Source organism: Glycine max, chromosome 18 (genome assembly GCF_000004515.6).
Source record: "Glycine max cultivar Williams 82 chromosome 18, Glycine_max_v4.0, whole genome shotgun sequence".
Lineage (NCBI taxonomy): Eukaryota > Viridiplantae > Streptophyta > Magnoliopsida > Fabales > Fabaceae > Glycine > Glycine max.
Genome location: NC_038254.2, coordinates 50,197,910 through 50,216,239, shown reverse-complemented (window position 1 = coordinate 50,216,239; position 18,330 = coordinate 50,197,910). Strand labels below are relative to the sequence as shown.

Below are 18,330 nucleotides of genomic sequence, written 5' to 3'. Positions count from 1 at the left end.
TTAAATAATTGAACATTCAAAAAATTTGCTTACATTTAAAAAAAAATTAAACCATACATAAAAATAAAATTAATTGATAAAGTGTAAAAGAACCTTTAAATTATAAAAAATATATATATAAACTTAATCTACTTAAAAAGAATTTTCAAACTAACAGTTGAATTAATAAAATTCAATATTTATTAAAAGTTATCAAGTTAGACTAAGCTTATTCTTGAAAGAAGTAAATCCCTTCGTATTATCGTATATGTATTCGGGTACTAAATAATTGGACATCACTTGGATGCAGGATCCAGATTCCAGACCAGCAAACTTTCTCTGGTTCCCAGTAGGGAAGCAGTATAACACACTGATTTTCAATTTTTCACCCACAATTAAAAAAGAAAGAATAAACAATGAATCATATATATGCGCCCAAGCATAAGAGTTAAACAATATATTTACAAAATCAGTAAAAAAAAATGTTACTTTTCTATAGCACACACCATTCTCAGCATGGGAAAAGCAAAAAAAAAAAAATGCCAACTGTACCATACTCGAGTAGGAACTTACTAAACTATGGAAGAACAATTTAAAGCATTCTACCCATTGAAAAGAGAAAAAACCACTAACACGAGAGTAGAGCAAGATGGATGAAACTGAGTGTGTAATTCAATCCCGAGTTATAATAGAAATAATAAAACCTGAGCCAAAGCCCATTGTCATCTGAAGCATGCAATAAGTGAATCATGACAAACACGCCAATACTCTTTGTAGTGCATAGACGTCCATGGCATTGGTGAAGGTAGAAGGGTGCCACGCATAGATGGCATTCTGGTAAATGAGGGAGTAAAAGGAAAAAAATATAAAAAGTGTTATTACATAAAAACCAAACAAAAAATCAGAGAAACAGGATTATCAAATCATAAAAACCATAAGAGCACTTGGCACCAGGATATCACACCTTTGTCCAATGAGTATTCCATGAGCCACTGTGGAGATGGTTGACCCAGAAACTCCCAAAAAAACATGTTTGTAGTGAGGTGAGATAATTTTTCCTGAAATTTAATCCACCTCAGTAATGTTTGTCCATGCAAATATACAGCAGTGGCATATAATGCAAATTGCCACCACTCCCAGGTCACAGCAATCAAAATATCAAGAGGAAGAGTCTGATATCACAATCAAAATTTCAATCAAGTTTTCAATTACATTTCTTAAAGAATGTTCAATATTGTCTGGATCTATGATATACTGCTTTTATCTTGACATGCAATCAGGCAGAAAGAAAATTACCAAACAAAACTAAATAGACAGATCATCATCACTGTTGGATTTACTATAATACACATCAAAGATAATTCACAATATATATCCAAATTCTTCAAGTAAAAGCCACATAAATAAATAGAGCAAGTCTACACATTTTCATAAAACAAAGTTGTACATTTACCACATGATATCACATTCAGTTTCCCTATTAATTAACATAGAGACATATCTTGACAACCGAATACAAGCATCAGTCTGAACCCACAAGTAAAAGCTTCGGGCCTCACCTAAGCTCAAGTAGTTGCTGTGGAGAGCAGAAACTAGATTACTAGATTTTTCTCTATTGAAATCCTTTAGATGCAATGACTCCTTGTATGAGGTCATTTCATCAGTAATATCAGCACTTGGAGAAGCAGTACTATTACTCTGACAACCAATAATTTCAAGCCATATTCCAGAAGGGAATCTTCTTGGTCTTACCAACCAAAGAAATATCTTGGTATAAGGGGTAACATGAATTACCGAAATAGTGACTTCAATCAGTAGACAGACAAGGTTAATGGTTGTGTCCATGATACTAAAGAATATATAGAAAACAGAAGTAGTTGGTAAAAGAAGTAGAAGTGGTGTAAATAAAAGTGATCCAACAATGTGTTGCTTCACAGTATAGTCAAAGCTATCTAACCGCTGCCTCAGAGGATTCCATTTCCGACCCCTGCCAAAATAAACAGCAACATCATGAAAATATGCGAGAAAGAAGAGCATGTGTGCAAAATATTTGTGTATCTATAATAATTATTCTTCTAAAGGATACTGAATCAAAAATAAATATGTGCAGCAAATATGATGGTTTTCAGAAAATACAAGGGACTCTTATGATCTCCACTTTTACGATATCATAAGTTATCTTCAAAATTACTAAACCTTCAACTTCTAAATAGCTAGCTGTAATTGGCTCTTGTTCCTTAAACTCATTGCCAATGTTTTCAGAGGTACATTATAGCTTACGTATGAAGGATTATCTACATAAAAAGTATAGTTATCCACAAGAAAAAGGGAAAATTTGACAGATGAGATCACCTCACTAGCATCTATTTGGTGAGTATATGTCTCTCAATGTAATTATTTAAAAAAATTGTCAATTTTATCAGCAGACAAGGACCTCTAATGTGAATAACTTATTGAATTGTCTAAAACTATTTAAATTAGAAAGTTCCATTTATGAAACAAAATACCAAATTAGGGCATTCAATTCTCATTCAAATCACTTCCTTACTCATGGCAATCATCTAAAACTGAACCAGAATTCATTACCTGAAAAGCCGCCACAAGGCAGCTAATGCCTGTATCTGTGATGAATATACAAGTGAAATAAACCAATGAAGAGTTGAAATGTGTAAAGTTGCCAGTGCAATCATGTCTATGACCAAAGCAGCAGGAACAGTGAATCCACAAAGGATTCCTAAGACAGAAAGCCCTTGAATAATATAATTGAAGATGTAACCCACAAAGATCCAGAGTGTTGACCATATCTGGACTGCATTCAAAGAAGCCATGCCAAGTACTCCAGCCAACTCAGCATTCAATTTGAAGCCTGCAGGGTTTCCCATTAACCACACACACCCAGAGCGCAAAAATGAGGAAAACCCATGCATAAAGTTCAAAACTGAAAGGCAAACTGATTCTGCGTGATATAATAATGCCCAACCAACCAAGTTTCCCAGGAGAACATCAACAACCAAAGTAGACCACATAGAATGCCTATGCATTGCAGCTTTCTCTACATATTCAACACATGATTGTGACCTTGCACACAAAAGAATGGTGTTAAACATGGAGAAAACATAAAATCAATATAAAATAAATTACACAAGGTTAAAAATAGTAAACAATTGCCTCAAAAAAGAAAAAAAAGTAAACATTTAATTTTAGAAGATAAGTTGAAGTTACACTCATCAGAAACTATCACCATCAGTAATATATGTGTAATTGTAATGTAAATAAAATCCTGTATATGATTACATTGATGTTGAGATATAAAGGTAGAGGAAGGGAAAAGCAAAGTAGAAGGGAAGGAATAGACATGGAGGGAGGAAACAGAATGATGCTCAATTCAATCTCAAATTCAAGTCAATAAATCTCCAAAACTTGTTCAAGGCAAAGAAACTTAACTGAACCACAGTTTAATTCAGTTTAACAAGTTTAGTTGGGTTTGGTTTAGTTTCTTTAACAGCCCCACCAAAACTTGTCCTTTGAAAGAAAATAAATTACATGGACTTTATTAAATATTAAAGCTTACAAAATTGGAAACCTGCCACATATCAGACAGAGTAATATGTTTTACCTAAAAGTTCGTATTACCTGAGGTCATTCTCCCAAAGAAAGATTGGCCAATATAATATCTGACAACAACGGATTCGCATATTTATCCAAGCAGTCTTAATGAATACATTTGTTGATGTCCCATAGACCCATGATTCTGATTCGTAATTAAAATGTGTTTGGAAAAACTGAAGAACAATATAGAGCATGGTGGAGATCGATGCCCAAAATTTGGAAAACAGGTGCCCTGTGACAACATAAAGCCTGAAAAGTCACAATATAGATCCATCAGAGCATGAAAGTCAACTGAGCAAGAGATGGTGCATCAATAGTTAAAGTGTGTACATGGGAAATATGGAGAGCTGGCTCAATGATCTTCTTGGGACCAGGTGTGTCTCAAAAATTCTTTTAGCAGCAGCTGTGCAATTAATTGCCAGAGTAATTGTATCCTGAGGTGAAATTTTGAAAAGGAGGATTAGCAATGAGGACAAAATCTGCATACACAAATATGACTAAGAAAAATTGCATTACCAATTCAATGAATTGTTGCTTTTTATGAAGCTCATCGACCCATTTAGGATTTTTAATGGAAGTTTTAGCTTTCTCATTTGAACCCGGATGACATAATGAGAAATGATGGGCACCATAAGAGGGTGTTTCATAAATTATAACCTACAAGTGGTTAAATATCATATATATCTGTTTGAGAGAGGGATAAAAGTCTTGAGAAATCACAAGTACTTGCAGAAAGGCAAGTATAAGAAATAATGACTTACATACGTGAACATCATATTGTGACACAGTTAGTCCATTCCAATGAATGTGATGCAATTTTGGAAGCCTGTGTATTCCTACATCAGTCTGTTCAGGAGAATCAAACATGAGCAGAACCCAATTACTTCTTCCAAGAACATATTGGCTACTTTTCCTCAATGAACCATCTAACTGGAAGCAACAACAACTCCTAGAGTTATTCTTTCTATCCGTATCTCCCTCTTGCAAAGCATTGCCAAACTCAGAGAACTTCTTTTTGTCATCTTCCGCCCCATTCATCAAGCCATTACTAGTAGTAGGGTCAGTGACACACAGACCAAGCACAGAGAACTTGGACTTATCCTCAAGAACTGAAGGCATGCTCCCACATGTGCCATGAATGATTCCCTGATAGAGAGTAGAAGTTAATCATGTCAGTTATCCTCATTAAACTGGATTGTTCCAGAAACCACCCAAGACAAGTTGTATGAAAAAATCATTAAAAGAACTTATCAGTGGGATTTTTCCCAACCACTATCACCACATATTGTCATAGAACCAAGATTTTCATAACTAACTCAAAGTAGTTATGCATCATTTCAAGTGTGAATTGATGCCAATCCAAATCAATTTATTTTCCCATTAAACTTTATATGTTTTTTCCAAAAATTTGTGAATATCTAGCAATAAATTTTATACATATATTACTGAATAATTCTAAGAGGAAAAAGTTCATTTTTATTTAAACTTGACAACTCTTGCAGGAACTTTTTTTAATATCACAAAAAAGGAAACTCAAAATTTCCTCTGCAATTAATAGCTGTAACAAACATACAACCAATAAATTCATTGCTACTATTGTTATTTCATTTGCTTTACTCTAAACTGCATGCAAGGAAAAGGGATCGTGAACTCAAATTTAGTTTTATACCTCAATGCCAGGACTATAACTAGAAAGCAAAACTTCACTGCAAGTAAAGGCTACAATAATGTCAAGGGATGATGGTGAGCAGGTGACAAACCACCCCAACAAAATACTGGATGACGATTCTTCATTTGATAAAAGTTGCATTGGCCACCAAAGCCTACAATGTCTTCTCATCTTCCTCTTATGATCTTCACATAAACTAAGCTACTATTCATGAAGTCCCTGCAATATTAGACAGAGGCAAGCATGTATTTACTTCATTAAAAATCGTTAGACACAAAAAAAGAAAACAATATGCAAATTAAAAAACAATTTATGTAATAAATTAATAAAAACTTGAAGAAGATTTAGATGAAAGTATAGGTCATAGTATATGCTGTACTTTCCTTTTTTTAACTTTATAAAGGAACATTACATCAAGAATTACACCTCATGATATCAAGAAATAATGTCAATCAACACAGAAACTATCTCTGAAATCTATTGGACTGGACACAGTAAGTTTCCCGGTAACTTTTTTTCACACAAATGTAACACTGAAGATCCCAAATTTACAGTGCAATACTTCCTAATAAGAAAATTTAGTACATAAAACAAGATAATACACTTGACAAATACAACAGAATTCTTATCATCTTAGGAAGAGGTACGGGTCATCGGCAGATAGAGTAAAAAATAGGTAAAAAATCTGTCCATAATATAGTAGAATCTCCCAATTATGTTCTTACATAGTGTGTACTCCAGAATTCTTCATTTTGACGACAACATTACGCAAACAATTAATCAAGAAAACCGGAATAATAGATCGGCACTAGGGCAATTACTGAAGCTGCGTGAGGTAACACTCCACTAAGGATCTTAGATTGCTCTAAAACGGTGGTTGCAACTAGCAAGGCTAAAAGCATTGCAAGGAAAAACAAAGAGAGAATGAAGTAATTTAAACTGGCACGATCTCTGTACATGCAACTGCAAAGAGAGAGATAGATACCTGAGCTTCGATGATGCACCGCCGTAGAGGGCGGCGAAATGGGGCGGAGAAGCGGAAGTGAGAATTTGGCTGGAGCGGAAACTGCGAGGCCTGTTTCTGTGAGAGTCTGATAGAGAACGAAAACGCTAAAGACAAGAAAACCAAAATAAAATAAAATTGAACTTGCCCTTGTTTTATTTTATTGAGCAAATTATTTAACGTCATGATCTTTTACTGAAAACCCAAAAATGTCCCTCTCCTCTGTTCCAAACACAGACCTAACCCTAATCCCAATTTTCATCTGCTATGGAGCTGCTGGCTAGTGGAGGGCAACGGCGCTGAGAAGAAAAAATCTTTGAAACATCACCTGCTAATCGATCACATGCAAAATTCTGTTAGTAAAATATACCGTTTGGGATAAGGGGATTGTAATTAGAATACACTAGTAATTAGAATAAATCTAACGAAAGATTGCATTAATTTGCTCATTTATGTATGATAAAGATATACTAATGCAGATTGCAACAAATGGTAAGCTTTAATAATTCAAAATATACTATATTAACAGGTACTTTAATCATTATTGTTAGGACTAAATAAAATTGTAAGTCCTGAAGGTAGTCAATGTCATGGTGCATGTGAATGTGACAATCAATGGCCTTGAAATAATTCAAGGTTCCAAAGCGATCCTAGGAGAGTTGATTATAGTGCACAATTAATTTCCCTTGTATCTTATGCTACAAATATAATTATAATGTGCCTCAAACCAAGAATCAACAAAAACAATGAAAAATATTGGTTACAACTTGCAAGGGATCGGAGGCAATACAACATCAACAAAATTCATTTCCCACTAGAAAATGATTGATTATTATTTGCTTGATTTTCATCTCTTTGTATATATATATATATATATATGCATGGGTAGTACAATTATGATGTGAGATGTGTGTGTTTGACATTCTCCTTTCTTACTAGGTACAATAAATTTATTAACAAACTTACTGCCAAAAGATAAATCAAGAGCATAAGTTTGGGTAAAAACAAATCATGCATATTCAAAAGTTAGTACCTATAATAATGAGAACACTTGTGATTCTTAAATGTGTTTATAATCCTAACATCTAGATAATTACATAAGGTTATCATTCAAATAAATATATACAGCTGAATTTTAATAAATGTATTTATTTAAACTTGTAAGTAAATATCAGCTAATAGTACCCACAATTATCATACGAGTGAACTCAATCATCAATTGGTTTAAACTCACCCGAAATCGAACTTGAGCAATGCAGCATTTTCCTAATATGAACATTCCATGACATGGGTAAAGCATGGAGAGTCAACATCTGAATTATAATAGTGTTTCTACCAATATGTTAGATAAGTATTTCAATGGAAATATAAGATTGGTCTAATAGCAAAGGAAAAAAAAAAGTCATGGATTCGAATTTTTCTACTAATAAAAATTAACATTTATTTATCTAAAAAAAACTCATTTACTGATATACACGTTCTTCCCATGTTACATAAAAAGAGAAAGAGTGAAAATCAAAACAAAAGCATAGAGAAGTCGAACCATGACTTCAAAAGACTTATTTTTCTTGCATAGATTCAACATGTCTGATTCTACTTTTGGTTTAGGCCTTAAGGGAGACGAACCTTCAGTTTTGTGATTACTTTTAATTTTCACCTACTGGTCAATGACCTTTGATAGAGGATGCAAGAAAAAATATGATTAAATTTAAAAGAAAATATTAAATAAATTACGTACTATATATAATTAATAATGCTATACGTGAGTAAAATCCAATAAAAGGAAGATATATTGAGTCTCTCATAAGATATTAATTCTCATGACGACAACCTAACTGCAAATAATGTGGCCGTCTAATTACGAGACCCCAAAGCTAAAGTTAGCAAAACCTTCAAAGCTTACTTATCTACTAATAATCTTGTATTAAAATGTCAGATAGAGTAATACGTCAAAGTTAATCATCATCATAACTCTCTTGTATTAAAATCATGAAATTATCACCAAATAATCTGCACCTCGCAATATTTCTCATCAATGAACACCTTGAAATATCTGTCCATGTGTTTCCTCAGAAACCAATCAAACACAAGCCCGCACCAATTCTTTTTCCATGCAAATATTAGATTCATCTGTCCAAAGTTTAGTGAAATCATGGCAGAGAAGGCAAAGATGGTTGCAGCTATTCACCACATCCAGCCAAGAAGATCGATTTGAATAATAGAGCATTATGGCGTACCCATTTGGCCAATTTCCTTGATTCAACATGGGTTTGTGTGTTTACAATCTCATTGCTCATTGTAGACCTCATCATCACAATCCTTGAGCTATCTTCCTCTCTAGTTTCGTGTGGGCGAAACGCGATGAATAGCATAGCAGAACAATGTTTCCATAGGATTGGAATTGGCATTCTGAGTTTTCTTTTACCTAAGACAATGGCTTTGCTAGTAGGGATAGGCTCTTCATTTTTCAAGCATGTGGGGTATGTTATTGATGGAGTTGTGGCCATAGGGGCTATATTTTTGGAAGCCTAGCTTTTTGGTGAGGAAAGGGGGTGGTTTGTTGGTTGTGGTGAGTTTGAGGCGTGTCATTAATTAGAGTTGTGGAGTGTGTCTTTGAGTTGAGTGATGAGGCCATTGAAGCTCAAATTGCAAGGATAATTTGCCAATTTGAGGCACTCAAAGAAGAAAATATGAGGCTCTTAGGAGTATTATATGAGAAGGACAACATGATTGAAATGCTCAAGGAAGATTTAGATAAATGTAGGGATTGAAACCCTTGCATAAATTAAAAAAAAAAAATTCATGCAATTCACGTTGTGGCCTTACTTACGTTGTATGTTCGGACTTCTTCACAGCAGTCCAAGGGGATATGCCGAAATTTTTCTCATTATTAGAATGGATCCCGAAAAAAAGAGTTTGTATCTAATGAGTTGTATTGGACTTTCTTGTATAAAAACTTTGGCAATGTTATTAATCAATTACATAATCAGGACCGTTTTACTCATTTCAGCTCCACCGAAAAGGAAAAATTATTAGATAATTAGGGAGACACTATCATTTATCTATATGGTCCTGACCAATTTGTATGAGCCACATATTTAAATTTTTTAAGTTACTAGAAATAATTAATGATACATGATTACATATCATGTGAAAGTTAATATAAATTATGATACTTCTACACCATTTAATAATATTTTTCTAACATATTAATTGCTCTTTATATATATGTTGGTTAGAGAAGACTTCTCTACTTCTTGATCAATTATGACGGGTTGAGAATAGAAAAAGGAAAGAAAATTAATGCATACTTTATAAATAATAAAGTTAGTGTCATTGCTTCAAACCCGCAAAAATGGAGAAGGAAAAGTTTCTTACTCATAAAAATCATGAGGAAAAATAATACTACCCTTTAAACTTCAGGTTAGCCTGTTGTAGTAAGAACTAAGAATAGTGGTGGTGCAAAAAAAAGGTAATGGTATTACTATGTTTACTGGCGCTGAAGAAGGCTCAATTGACATTGAAGTGTACCTTCCTTGTGAGATTTTGGAGGCAATGGGAAATGACTCTGAGCATATGGATGCCATTTCCAGCTATATATATTGTGGGAACAAGGCCAAACCTTAGTTTGACTTAATTCAGTAGTTCACATCCATGATTCAGTTCATTTTGGACTTTTAATTTGGAATAATTTATAGACGTAGCTTCCCTCTTTCCTTTACGATTCTCATATCTTTTTGGGGATGGATGTAAAGTATTGTTGATTCCCTTAGCCGAAATAGATTATAGACTAGATTTTGTTTCTGATCAAGAAACAGAATATGCAATGCTAAAATTAATTCTTAATTCTTAATGCTAAATTGATAAATTACAAATTTTGTGGGACCATTTATGGACTTGGGTGCCTTTATACCCAAAAAGGTTTACTCTTTGGGTATACGCATCTGACACCTCCTTTCATAAGTTAAACTTAAACCATTTTTATTGAGTGACGTATACTAGTAATATAACAAGGAATTAGCTATTAGCATGTGATTTTGACTGGGTAAATATTATTTATTTGTGATGTATCAAAAATTATTTTTGCAGTGCAGCTTAAGAAAAAATATATGGTGTATGCTTTCACAAAATTCTTCATACGTTTGCATATTTCTTTAAAATTTTCTTTTTGCTTCAATTCAATTAGGCTGTGCTTGCTATCTATCTCCTCGTATAAAATGGAATCTGATTTGCTTACATATATGGTTCTCTAAAGAAAAACCATTTAATTATCTGCGTTTTGGTAATCTTATTTAAAGCTTTGATTTGATACCGTGCAAGGTGCAACAATTGATGGATGTGAAGAGAGACCCCTGTTGTTGAAAGAAATAAGGCAAAGTCTGATGCTGCATTGAGCTTGTGTAAGTCCTATACTAACAGAAATAAGGTAAATCAATTTTGACGCGACAAAAAAAAGAGTTAGATTTAAGTATATCACATTCACATTTTACTTCCTTAAATATGCAATGCCATTTTAATTTTCTCAGATAATTTTAGTTAAACAAACTTTGCTTTCATACTTGATCTGATTCTACATTGCTTGTTGCTTACCAGAGAACATAAACCTTAAGATTTTTAATATTATATTAAATTGTCTCCATCTATTTTTTAAATTTTTTTTTACATACAAGCCTCTTAAAATATATTATAAAATAATTAAAAAAACATAACTTGTATGGTCACATTGTCATTGTTTAACCCATAAGATTAACACAGAGTTAAGGTTCAATTGCATTCATAGGTAAAAAAGAATAATCTATTTAGTATAAAATATGGGTTTATTCTTAACCCTATGTAAAGTATTTCTCATATGCAAACTGATGAAATCTTTGGACCCCCGCACCCAGGGTTTTTTTCTACCAATTGGGACGCTCCCTTCACCACCCCCTTTACAAGCAAGCTAACAAGAATAGAGCAAGTGCCATTCTTTTACCTGAATTATTACATCCCCTCTTACACAAAATTTATCACAAATACCCAGAAAAAATTCATGTTAATTCCGGATCAAGACCCAATAATTAGATGTCCTTTTCGTTCAACAAACGAACACCCTTTGTATGAAAAACACCTTGTACACACACTAATATTTTAAAATTTACACAAATCTGATCAATTCCTTATTAGTTTTTGCTAAACCCCGATCAGTCCATACTACGTCTCTTAATTTTCCTTGCCAATATTCACCTTAAAAAAGAAACTATAATACTTCTACACCTTGTTATCATCATATCCTTCTTCATGATCAACAACACGACTATTTGCATTTACATTTATATTTGAATTAGGTATATTATTATTATTATTATTATCCTTAAAGTTCTCCTTAGTAAAAAAATTCTTCACCACCTCCTTTCCCCAGTCCCACGCATGCAACACAAGGTACGTCCCAATGCCCCCTATCAACCCATAAGCAATAGAATACGTCAGCGGCATCAACACAATCGTCACAAACGCCGGTATCGCTTCTCTCATATCCTCCCAATCAATCTCCACCACACACCTCACCATCATCACCCCCACCACTATCAGCGGCGGCCCCACCGCCCACGCCGGAATCGACGCCAGCAACGGCGTGAAAAAAAACGCCATCAAGAAATACCCCGCCACCGTCACCGCCGTCAGCCCCGTCCTCCCCCCCTCCCGTATCCCCGTCGACGACTCGATAAACGCCGTCACCGGCGATGTCCCCAGCAGCGACCCCACCACGATCGACGACGCGTCCGCCATGAACGCGAAATATTGCCCCTCGAAATCACCGTTGGCGTCAACAAACCCTGCAAATAAGACTGCTCAAAAAAACTAATTTTGAAAAAAAATAACAATAGCTAACAATTATTATAACCGCTTGTGAATTTGTAATCCAATTATTTATTAACCAGTTGAAAAACAGGTACTACATGTCCTGTGTCTTAACGATTGTGAGTAATTTTGAAAATTATGCTGAATTATTATATATATCATGAATGGTTCAAGTAAGTTCTTTTCCTTTATACAAGAAAAGCATTTATAATTTGTATGTTTGGATCCTGATAATAAATTATTGTTATGATTTGATTATTTAAATAATCAAACCACGAGCACCGTACCTGCAAATCTGGCCATGGAATACAGCGTCCCCGTGGTGTCCAATATATCAACGTACAGAAACGTGAACAAAGCTTCCCAGAATGCACCTTTCCACATGCTATCAAAACTCAACGCTCCTGCGGTGGTTTTTATCACGTGCACGTCAACCACCTTTTTAAAATACTCATACCCCGCGTCACCGAGTTCGGTATTCGGGAACACCGTAACCGGCGTGTTCCTGAACCACGAGATCACGGTTACGAAAACGATGCCGTATATCATAGCCCCCTTTATGTTCTTCATTAAACAGTAAGCAATAATGAAAAACCCGACCAAACCAAGCCATAGGGTTGGGCTCTCCATGCGGTTCCCGGAACATAGTATCTTGTCGGAGACGGTGGCGCCGGGGATTAAACTAACGGTGCCGTTAATTGTGATGACCGGAGCTAACGCCGTTAGTTTGTTCCTCGGGCAGCCTCCGAGAGTGACTAGTGTTGATGGGCTGAATCCGATGAGTCCAATGCCTTCGTTGCTTTGAAGCCCAATGAAGGCTAAGAAGAGACCGATTCCGGCGGCGGAGGAGACTCGGACGGGTTTGGGAACGAGTTTGGCCAATTTGGCGCGGAATCCGACGGCTGAGATTACGAGGAAGATTAGGCCTTCCAAGAAGATGGCGGTTAATGCGGTTTTGTAGGGTACGGAACCCGACCCGTGGAACCCGACCACGGAGTAGGCGAAGTACGCGTTGGCGCCCATGCCGGGCGCTAGGGCTAAGGGGAGGTTCGCTAAGAGGCCCATTACGGCGGAGCCCATGAGGGAGGAGGCCACGGTGGCCACGATGAGGTCACGGCGCGTGCGTTCCACGCACGCCGCGTAGCCCGGGTTGACAGGCGGGTACTTGCATGAGGAGTCGGGTCGGGTTAAAAGATGGGTCGGGCAATGGGAGGGTGAGGTTTTCGGGTCAGAGCAGAGAGGGGTGCAATCGGAGACGCTGCATGTGCCACCCGAGTCAGCAATAATGGTGGCGTTGACAGCAAGAATGTAGGCCATTGTGAGAAACGTGGCGGTACCAGCACGGAGCTCAGTGGTGAAGGTGGTGTTGCGCTCGACAAGCTTAAAATATTTGCCGATGCAACTTTGAGCCACCACCAAATTAATTCGAGTCACAGTTGAAGAACTGCGACTCGAGAGTGGTGGTAGCTGTAGTTGAGCCATGAAAGAATGTGTATGTGAGTGTGGATAAGGAACGTGGACTAAAGTGGGAAAAAAAAATTCATTAAGAATCAAGGAAGGAAGGTTGAAGGTTACTTATGGGGATCCATTTTCATCCTATTATGTGGCTATCATATTTATATTCCTTGTTAGTACTATTGGACCTCGTCTCCGTTGGGTCCATTTTTTCTTTTTCTTTTCTTAATTCTTGTTTTTTCGGATTATCATATACTCCTACTAAAAAGGAAAAACATATATGAAGTTATGAGAAAATTAAATAAAAGCAAGATATATTGTGTTATGTTACGATTTTATATATGGCTAAAATTGGCCGCTTGTTTTTATGGGGATAGAAACAAAAATATAAGTGTTTTGGTTTATCTCTATTTTTGGGATATTGAAAAAAAATGTGTATATATTCCATTTTATGAGCATCTATTTTCATCTTATTATGTGGCTATCTTATTTAATTATATTCCTCGCCGCTATTGGGTTCCTTAATGTTGGATCTATTTTTTTTTTCTTTCTCTATCTTATTAAGAGCTTTTTTCTTTTTCAAATTAAAGCGCTTTTAAAAATTAAATATCAAAATTGGATTGTTTTAAATATTAATATGAGGTTTTTTTTATCATTAACTGAATCAACTAAGTAGTTTCATTAACAAACTTACTCAATTAACAGTCAAAACAGTCACATGCTAATAACATAATTTAATTAATAATTAAAAACAAATCCATTTAATTTCAAAAGGTGTTTCAGTGTGGTCAATCAACCTCTTTTAAGTAATTCCACCAACACACATAATAAGGTATAGGCCTATTTGGATAAAGTCACAAGTGTTTTTGAGATCTTTTCTATTAAAAATATAGAGTTTTTCCTTCTATAGAGAAATTTTTAAAAGAACTTTTAGCCTTATATCCAAACAGGCTGTATGTTAGATTCTTTAGAAATGAACGTATATATACTAGACAAAAACTAGGTTCCCACTCAACCCATGTAGCAAATTACACCAAGTGAGAAGTGTACTATAAGCGCTTCATATGGATTTTCGTTATATAACCATTCATGAATGAATGTCGTTTCCCATATAGGATAAAGCAGCAAACCTATATAGTAGCAGAAGAAGGAATAATGACACTAAAGTAGAGATCCAGAGACACAGGCTCACAATTGTACCATCAATATCTAAAGGAGGGACGGTAATTAATAAAAGGGATAATAAAGTTCAAGAATAGAAAATGAAAAATAACATAATTAAAATGAAATTTTTTATTAAAGATGATCAGTCAAATTTTTTAATAAAAATTTAATCATTAATAAAATTATTGGATACTTTACATCAATAATATAGTGATTCAAAATAATATATAATCAAGTATAAAAAGAGGATAATCTACATATTTATAATTGTTGAGGCATATGTTTTAGTTATAATTTAAGCTATGTTTGGATAAATTTTCCAACAACCATTTATATGAGTGAAAAATAAGATGTAGGCTTCTTGCATGAGTTAAAATTAGTTTATACAACCAAAATAGTTGATAGATGGATGAATTCCTAGCTTAAGTATATTGGTAGAGTTTTGATTCTCTAATCATGCAAATGAAAAAAAAAATTATTAAGAGATAAAATATATTTTAATGATCTCTACATTTTGAAGATCAACAACAGGACTTTGATCATAGGAATCCATACTTTCATAAAAAAAAAATAGTGTATACATAAGTTCAGCTCTCCCATGTTAATTTCTACAAAAGCTTATTTAAGATAAGCTAATTTCAGCTTATGAGACAAACTTATTTTATTATTTCTTCTAGTAATTTTGAAAAAAAAAAATCAAACATTTAGAAAAATATGAAACCGTTCAATTTTCATCAAACATATCTGAGTTAATTAATAAATGCGTGGAAAAATAAATATAGGAAATCCAAATTTATTTTTCTATGAAATTAGAAAACCAAAAGTCATTGAATTTTGGATGGGTAGCATCTTTCCACAATAGTATTTTTTTTCATGTTAATAATTAAAGTTTGGACTAGTTATTGTTCGTGGGTACTAAGAATTCACGTCATGCTTCGCATATAATTCATCAAAAGAAGAAAAACATATACGATAATTGATGACAGTAGCTGATTGTTGCCTGTAATGAAAGGGTTTGCTAGAAATATGAAATCAAAGAAGGATAAGGACGAGGACGAGTAATCAGTGCACTTTTGAAGGTTGGAATTAATTGGAAGAATATATAACTGCGTCTGCGTGAGGTTGAACGTGTGAAGGGAAAATATTTGTACGTGGATGGCATTACAAACTACAATAGCAGCCAAGGTTCCTTCCCATGAGTGACCACAATCTAGTAACATCATGTTGTCTATTGACAACCGTATTCCCTCCAAAAATTGAGAATGCTTTTTGCAAAGAGTCCCGTTTTCATAGGTAAGGTTCTTTTTCATACTTTTTCTTTTCAAATATGCTATTATTTAAATCAGGATTAGTCAAACATTTATATACTTATATTTTGTTTTTGTTATTATGATATTAGTGTAAAGTATTTAATAATTAATTACTTTTAAAATAACTGATTGATTGTTTTTAATGATCTTTTGTATAATTCATTTTTTTTATCAATCAAACTTGAAGTTGAGATCCTACACAAAAGATCCAAGTTCAATGCCATACAGATTAATGACTTGTTGATATTTATATATTAAGATTTAAAGTAACTTTTAAGATGAGTTTTTTAAATTAACAAAAATATTAAATTTTATTTTTCAAATTTTTTTAGACACCAAATTTCCTATCAAATTATCGTAATCAATTTTGTTTAACATGCATTCTTCTAATCCTAAATATCAAAGTGCAAGCTAGCTTTTTATCCAATAAATAAAAGAAGAAACTACAACCATAGACAATATAAAGGGAAGAAATAATGATGTTAATAAGGGGAAAGTATGAAGGAATGATGAAACCCTTTTGTGGGAAGAAAGAAAGTTACAATAAGTAGGACGCGGAACCCTTTTGGATAATTTGGCCCAAGATCTTATATTCAAATCTTACAACTACTTAGGAATAAGTTGTTAACATGAATAGTACACGAGTCGGTCTTATTATATAAGATTTGTGTTCAAAATTTTGTGCATGAAATAAATGTAATTAAAAGAGAATATTTTATTAAAAATGATCAATCAAATTTTTTGATAAAAATTAATTATTAATTTTTTTATAAATAATAAACACTTAATATCATAAGTGAAAAAAATCTTATTAGCCCTTTGTACAAAAAAAAAATTATATCATATTATATTGGATTTGGAAAAATTAACTTATACAAGTTGGAACATATGACGACGACATAAATTTCTATCTAATTCTTTTATAAACACAGACACAAGCAACGCAGATTCCATTAATTACAGAATCTTGTTCTGCATTGATAACCACATAAAATTCTTGAAGCAATATTGTTACTTAAGTGGAAAAAATAGGAACTAATTGATTGAGAACACGAACACGAGATAAAGGTTAGTATGCTTATGGAATTTGTAGACCCTTGTCTCTCTGCACTTGTTGATGCTGAACTCACTCATATGTTGGTTTCCAGGATCTATGATCCCAACCAATAAGTAGTGGTAATTAATTAATTAAGCTCTCTGTATGCCACTCAATTCCACCTCCCCACCTCCCTCCCTCTTCCTTTCTCCTTCCTTTTCCTTTTTTCTCTGTTAGGTCAGAAGTGCAACTTTTAGGTATGGTGGGCGCACACCCTTTTTTTCCCCTTGCATTGACTAAAATTTATCCTTTTCAAATATTTTCACCAAAAAGTACTGTTGTTTTTCAAGCTTATTAACAAGCTCACAAATATAATTCAATTTAGGTCAATTTTATAGATTAAAAAGAATAATAATAGATACTTTCAATCTTTCATTAATTATTAATAATAAATACTCTATTATATTATATTGAAATTTTAGGTACTAAGAGGGAATAACTCACTTAATTGAAAAAAGTGTATGAATATATTGTAAATTCTCTAGTATTTGTCTTCGACTTCAACTGATTAAAAAATTAAAATTTTAGGTGAATAAGAGGGGTCCTTTAGTAGAAAGCTGATCACTAATTGTTCAAAATACTTATATCTATGAGTAAATTATGCAAACCTTCCAATGAGATTTTAAAAAATTGTGCATGTCTTTCCTCTTTTTTAAAAACTTACACAAATTTCTCGAGTTTTAAAGAAATTACACATTTCTCCCCTTATTTTTAACCTACACAAACCTCCCCTAAGGTTTGAGAAAATTAAACTCACCTTCCTTTCATTTTTAAAATATATCTAGATTTAATGTTATTATTGTTGGTATAGAGTTGGTTCAGCTGATTTTGTGCGTTAAATCATGAGTTGGTTAAGATAAATTCATTTGATTTCTAAAACTTATAACTATTCATTTGACTTATAAGTTTGTTGGAATGGGATTGGTTTAATGGTTACGTTGCTCACCATGGTATTCATTTGACTTATTGGTTTACTAGTATGGTAGCTTGATTGAATTTTCTACAACCTATTTTTTTTTATCAAAATTCAGAAGAAAAAAATACTCATTAAATGTCACATACAATGCATATGACTTGTTACTATCAAATGCGACATTAGAGAATTTCTATAGGTTATAAAAACTTATGGGAAACATGTGTCATTTTCTTAAACCTCAAGAGAGATTAGTGTAATTTACTCTATATCTATTAAAAGAGATGACTTCTT

The 18,330-nt window shown here is 33.7% G+C and overlaps 2 protein-coding genes and 1 pseudogene across 2 annotated transcripts; 1 reads left to right on the top strand and 2 right to left on the bottom strand.

Annotated features, from left to right (window-relative positions):
• Nucleotides 1-374: 374 nt before the first annotated feature.
• LOC100805383 (uncharacterized) lies at nt 375-6,450 on the bottom strand. Its single transcript, XM_003552261.5, has 10 exons — nt 6,243-6,450; nt 5,258-5,476; nt 4,354-4,734; nt 4,105-4,245; nt 3,919-4,022; nt 3,613-3,837; nt 2,566-3,057; nt 1,539-1,966; nt 944-1,037; nt 375-813 (listed from the first exon to the last, which is right to left on the bottom strand). The coding sequence occupies exons 2-10, from the start codon at nt 5,426-5,428 to the stop codon at nt 702-704; spliced, it is 2,148 nt and encodes a 715-aa protein (XP_003552309.1). The 5' UTR covers nt 5,429-5,476; nt 6,243-6,450; the 3' UTR covers nt 375-701.
• A 1,852-nt stretch (nt 6,451-8,302) lies between these two features.
• Nucleotides 8,303-9,130, top strand: LOC106797129 (uncharacterized; annotated as a pseudogene).
• Nucleotides 9,131-11,262: 2,132 nt separating this feature from the next.
• LOC100786625 (adenine/guanine permease AZG1) lies at nt 11,263-13,697 on the bottom strand. Its single transcript, XM_003551555.5, has 2 exons — nt 12,386-13,697; nt 11,263-12,073 (listed from the first exon to the last, which is right to left on the bottom strand). The coding sequence occupies exons 1-2, from the start codon at nt 13,578-13,580 to the stop codon at nt 11,508-11,510; spliced, it is 1,761 nt and encodes a 586-aa protein (XP_003551603.1). The 5' UTR covers nt 13,581-13,697; the 3' UTR covers nt 11,263-11,507.
• Nucleotides 13,698-18,330: the final 4,633 nt, after the last annotated feature.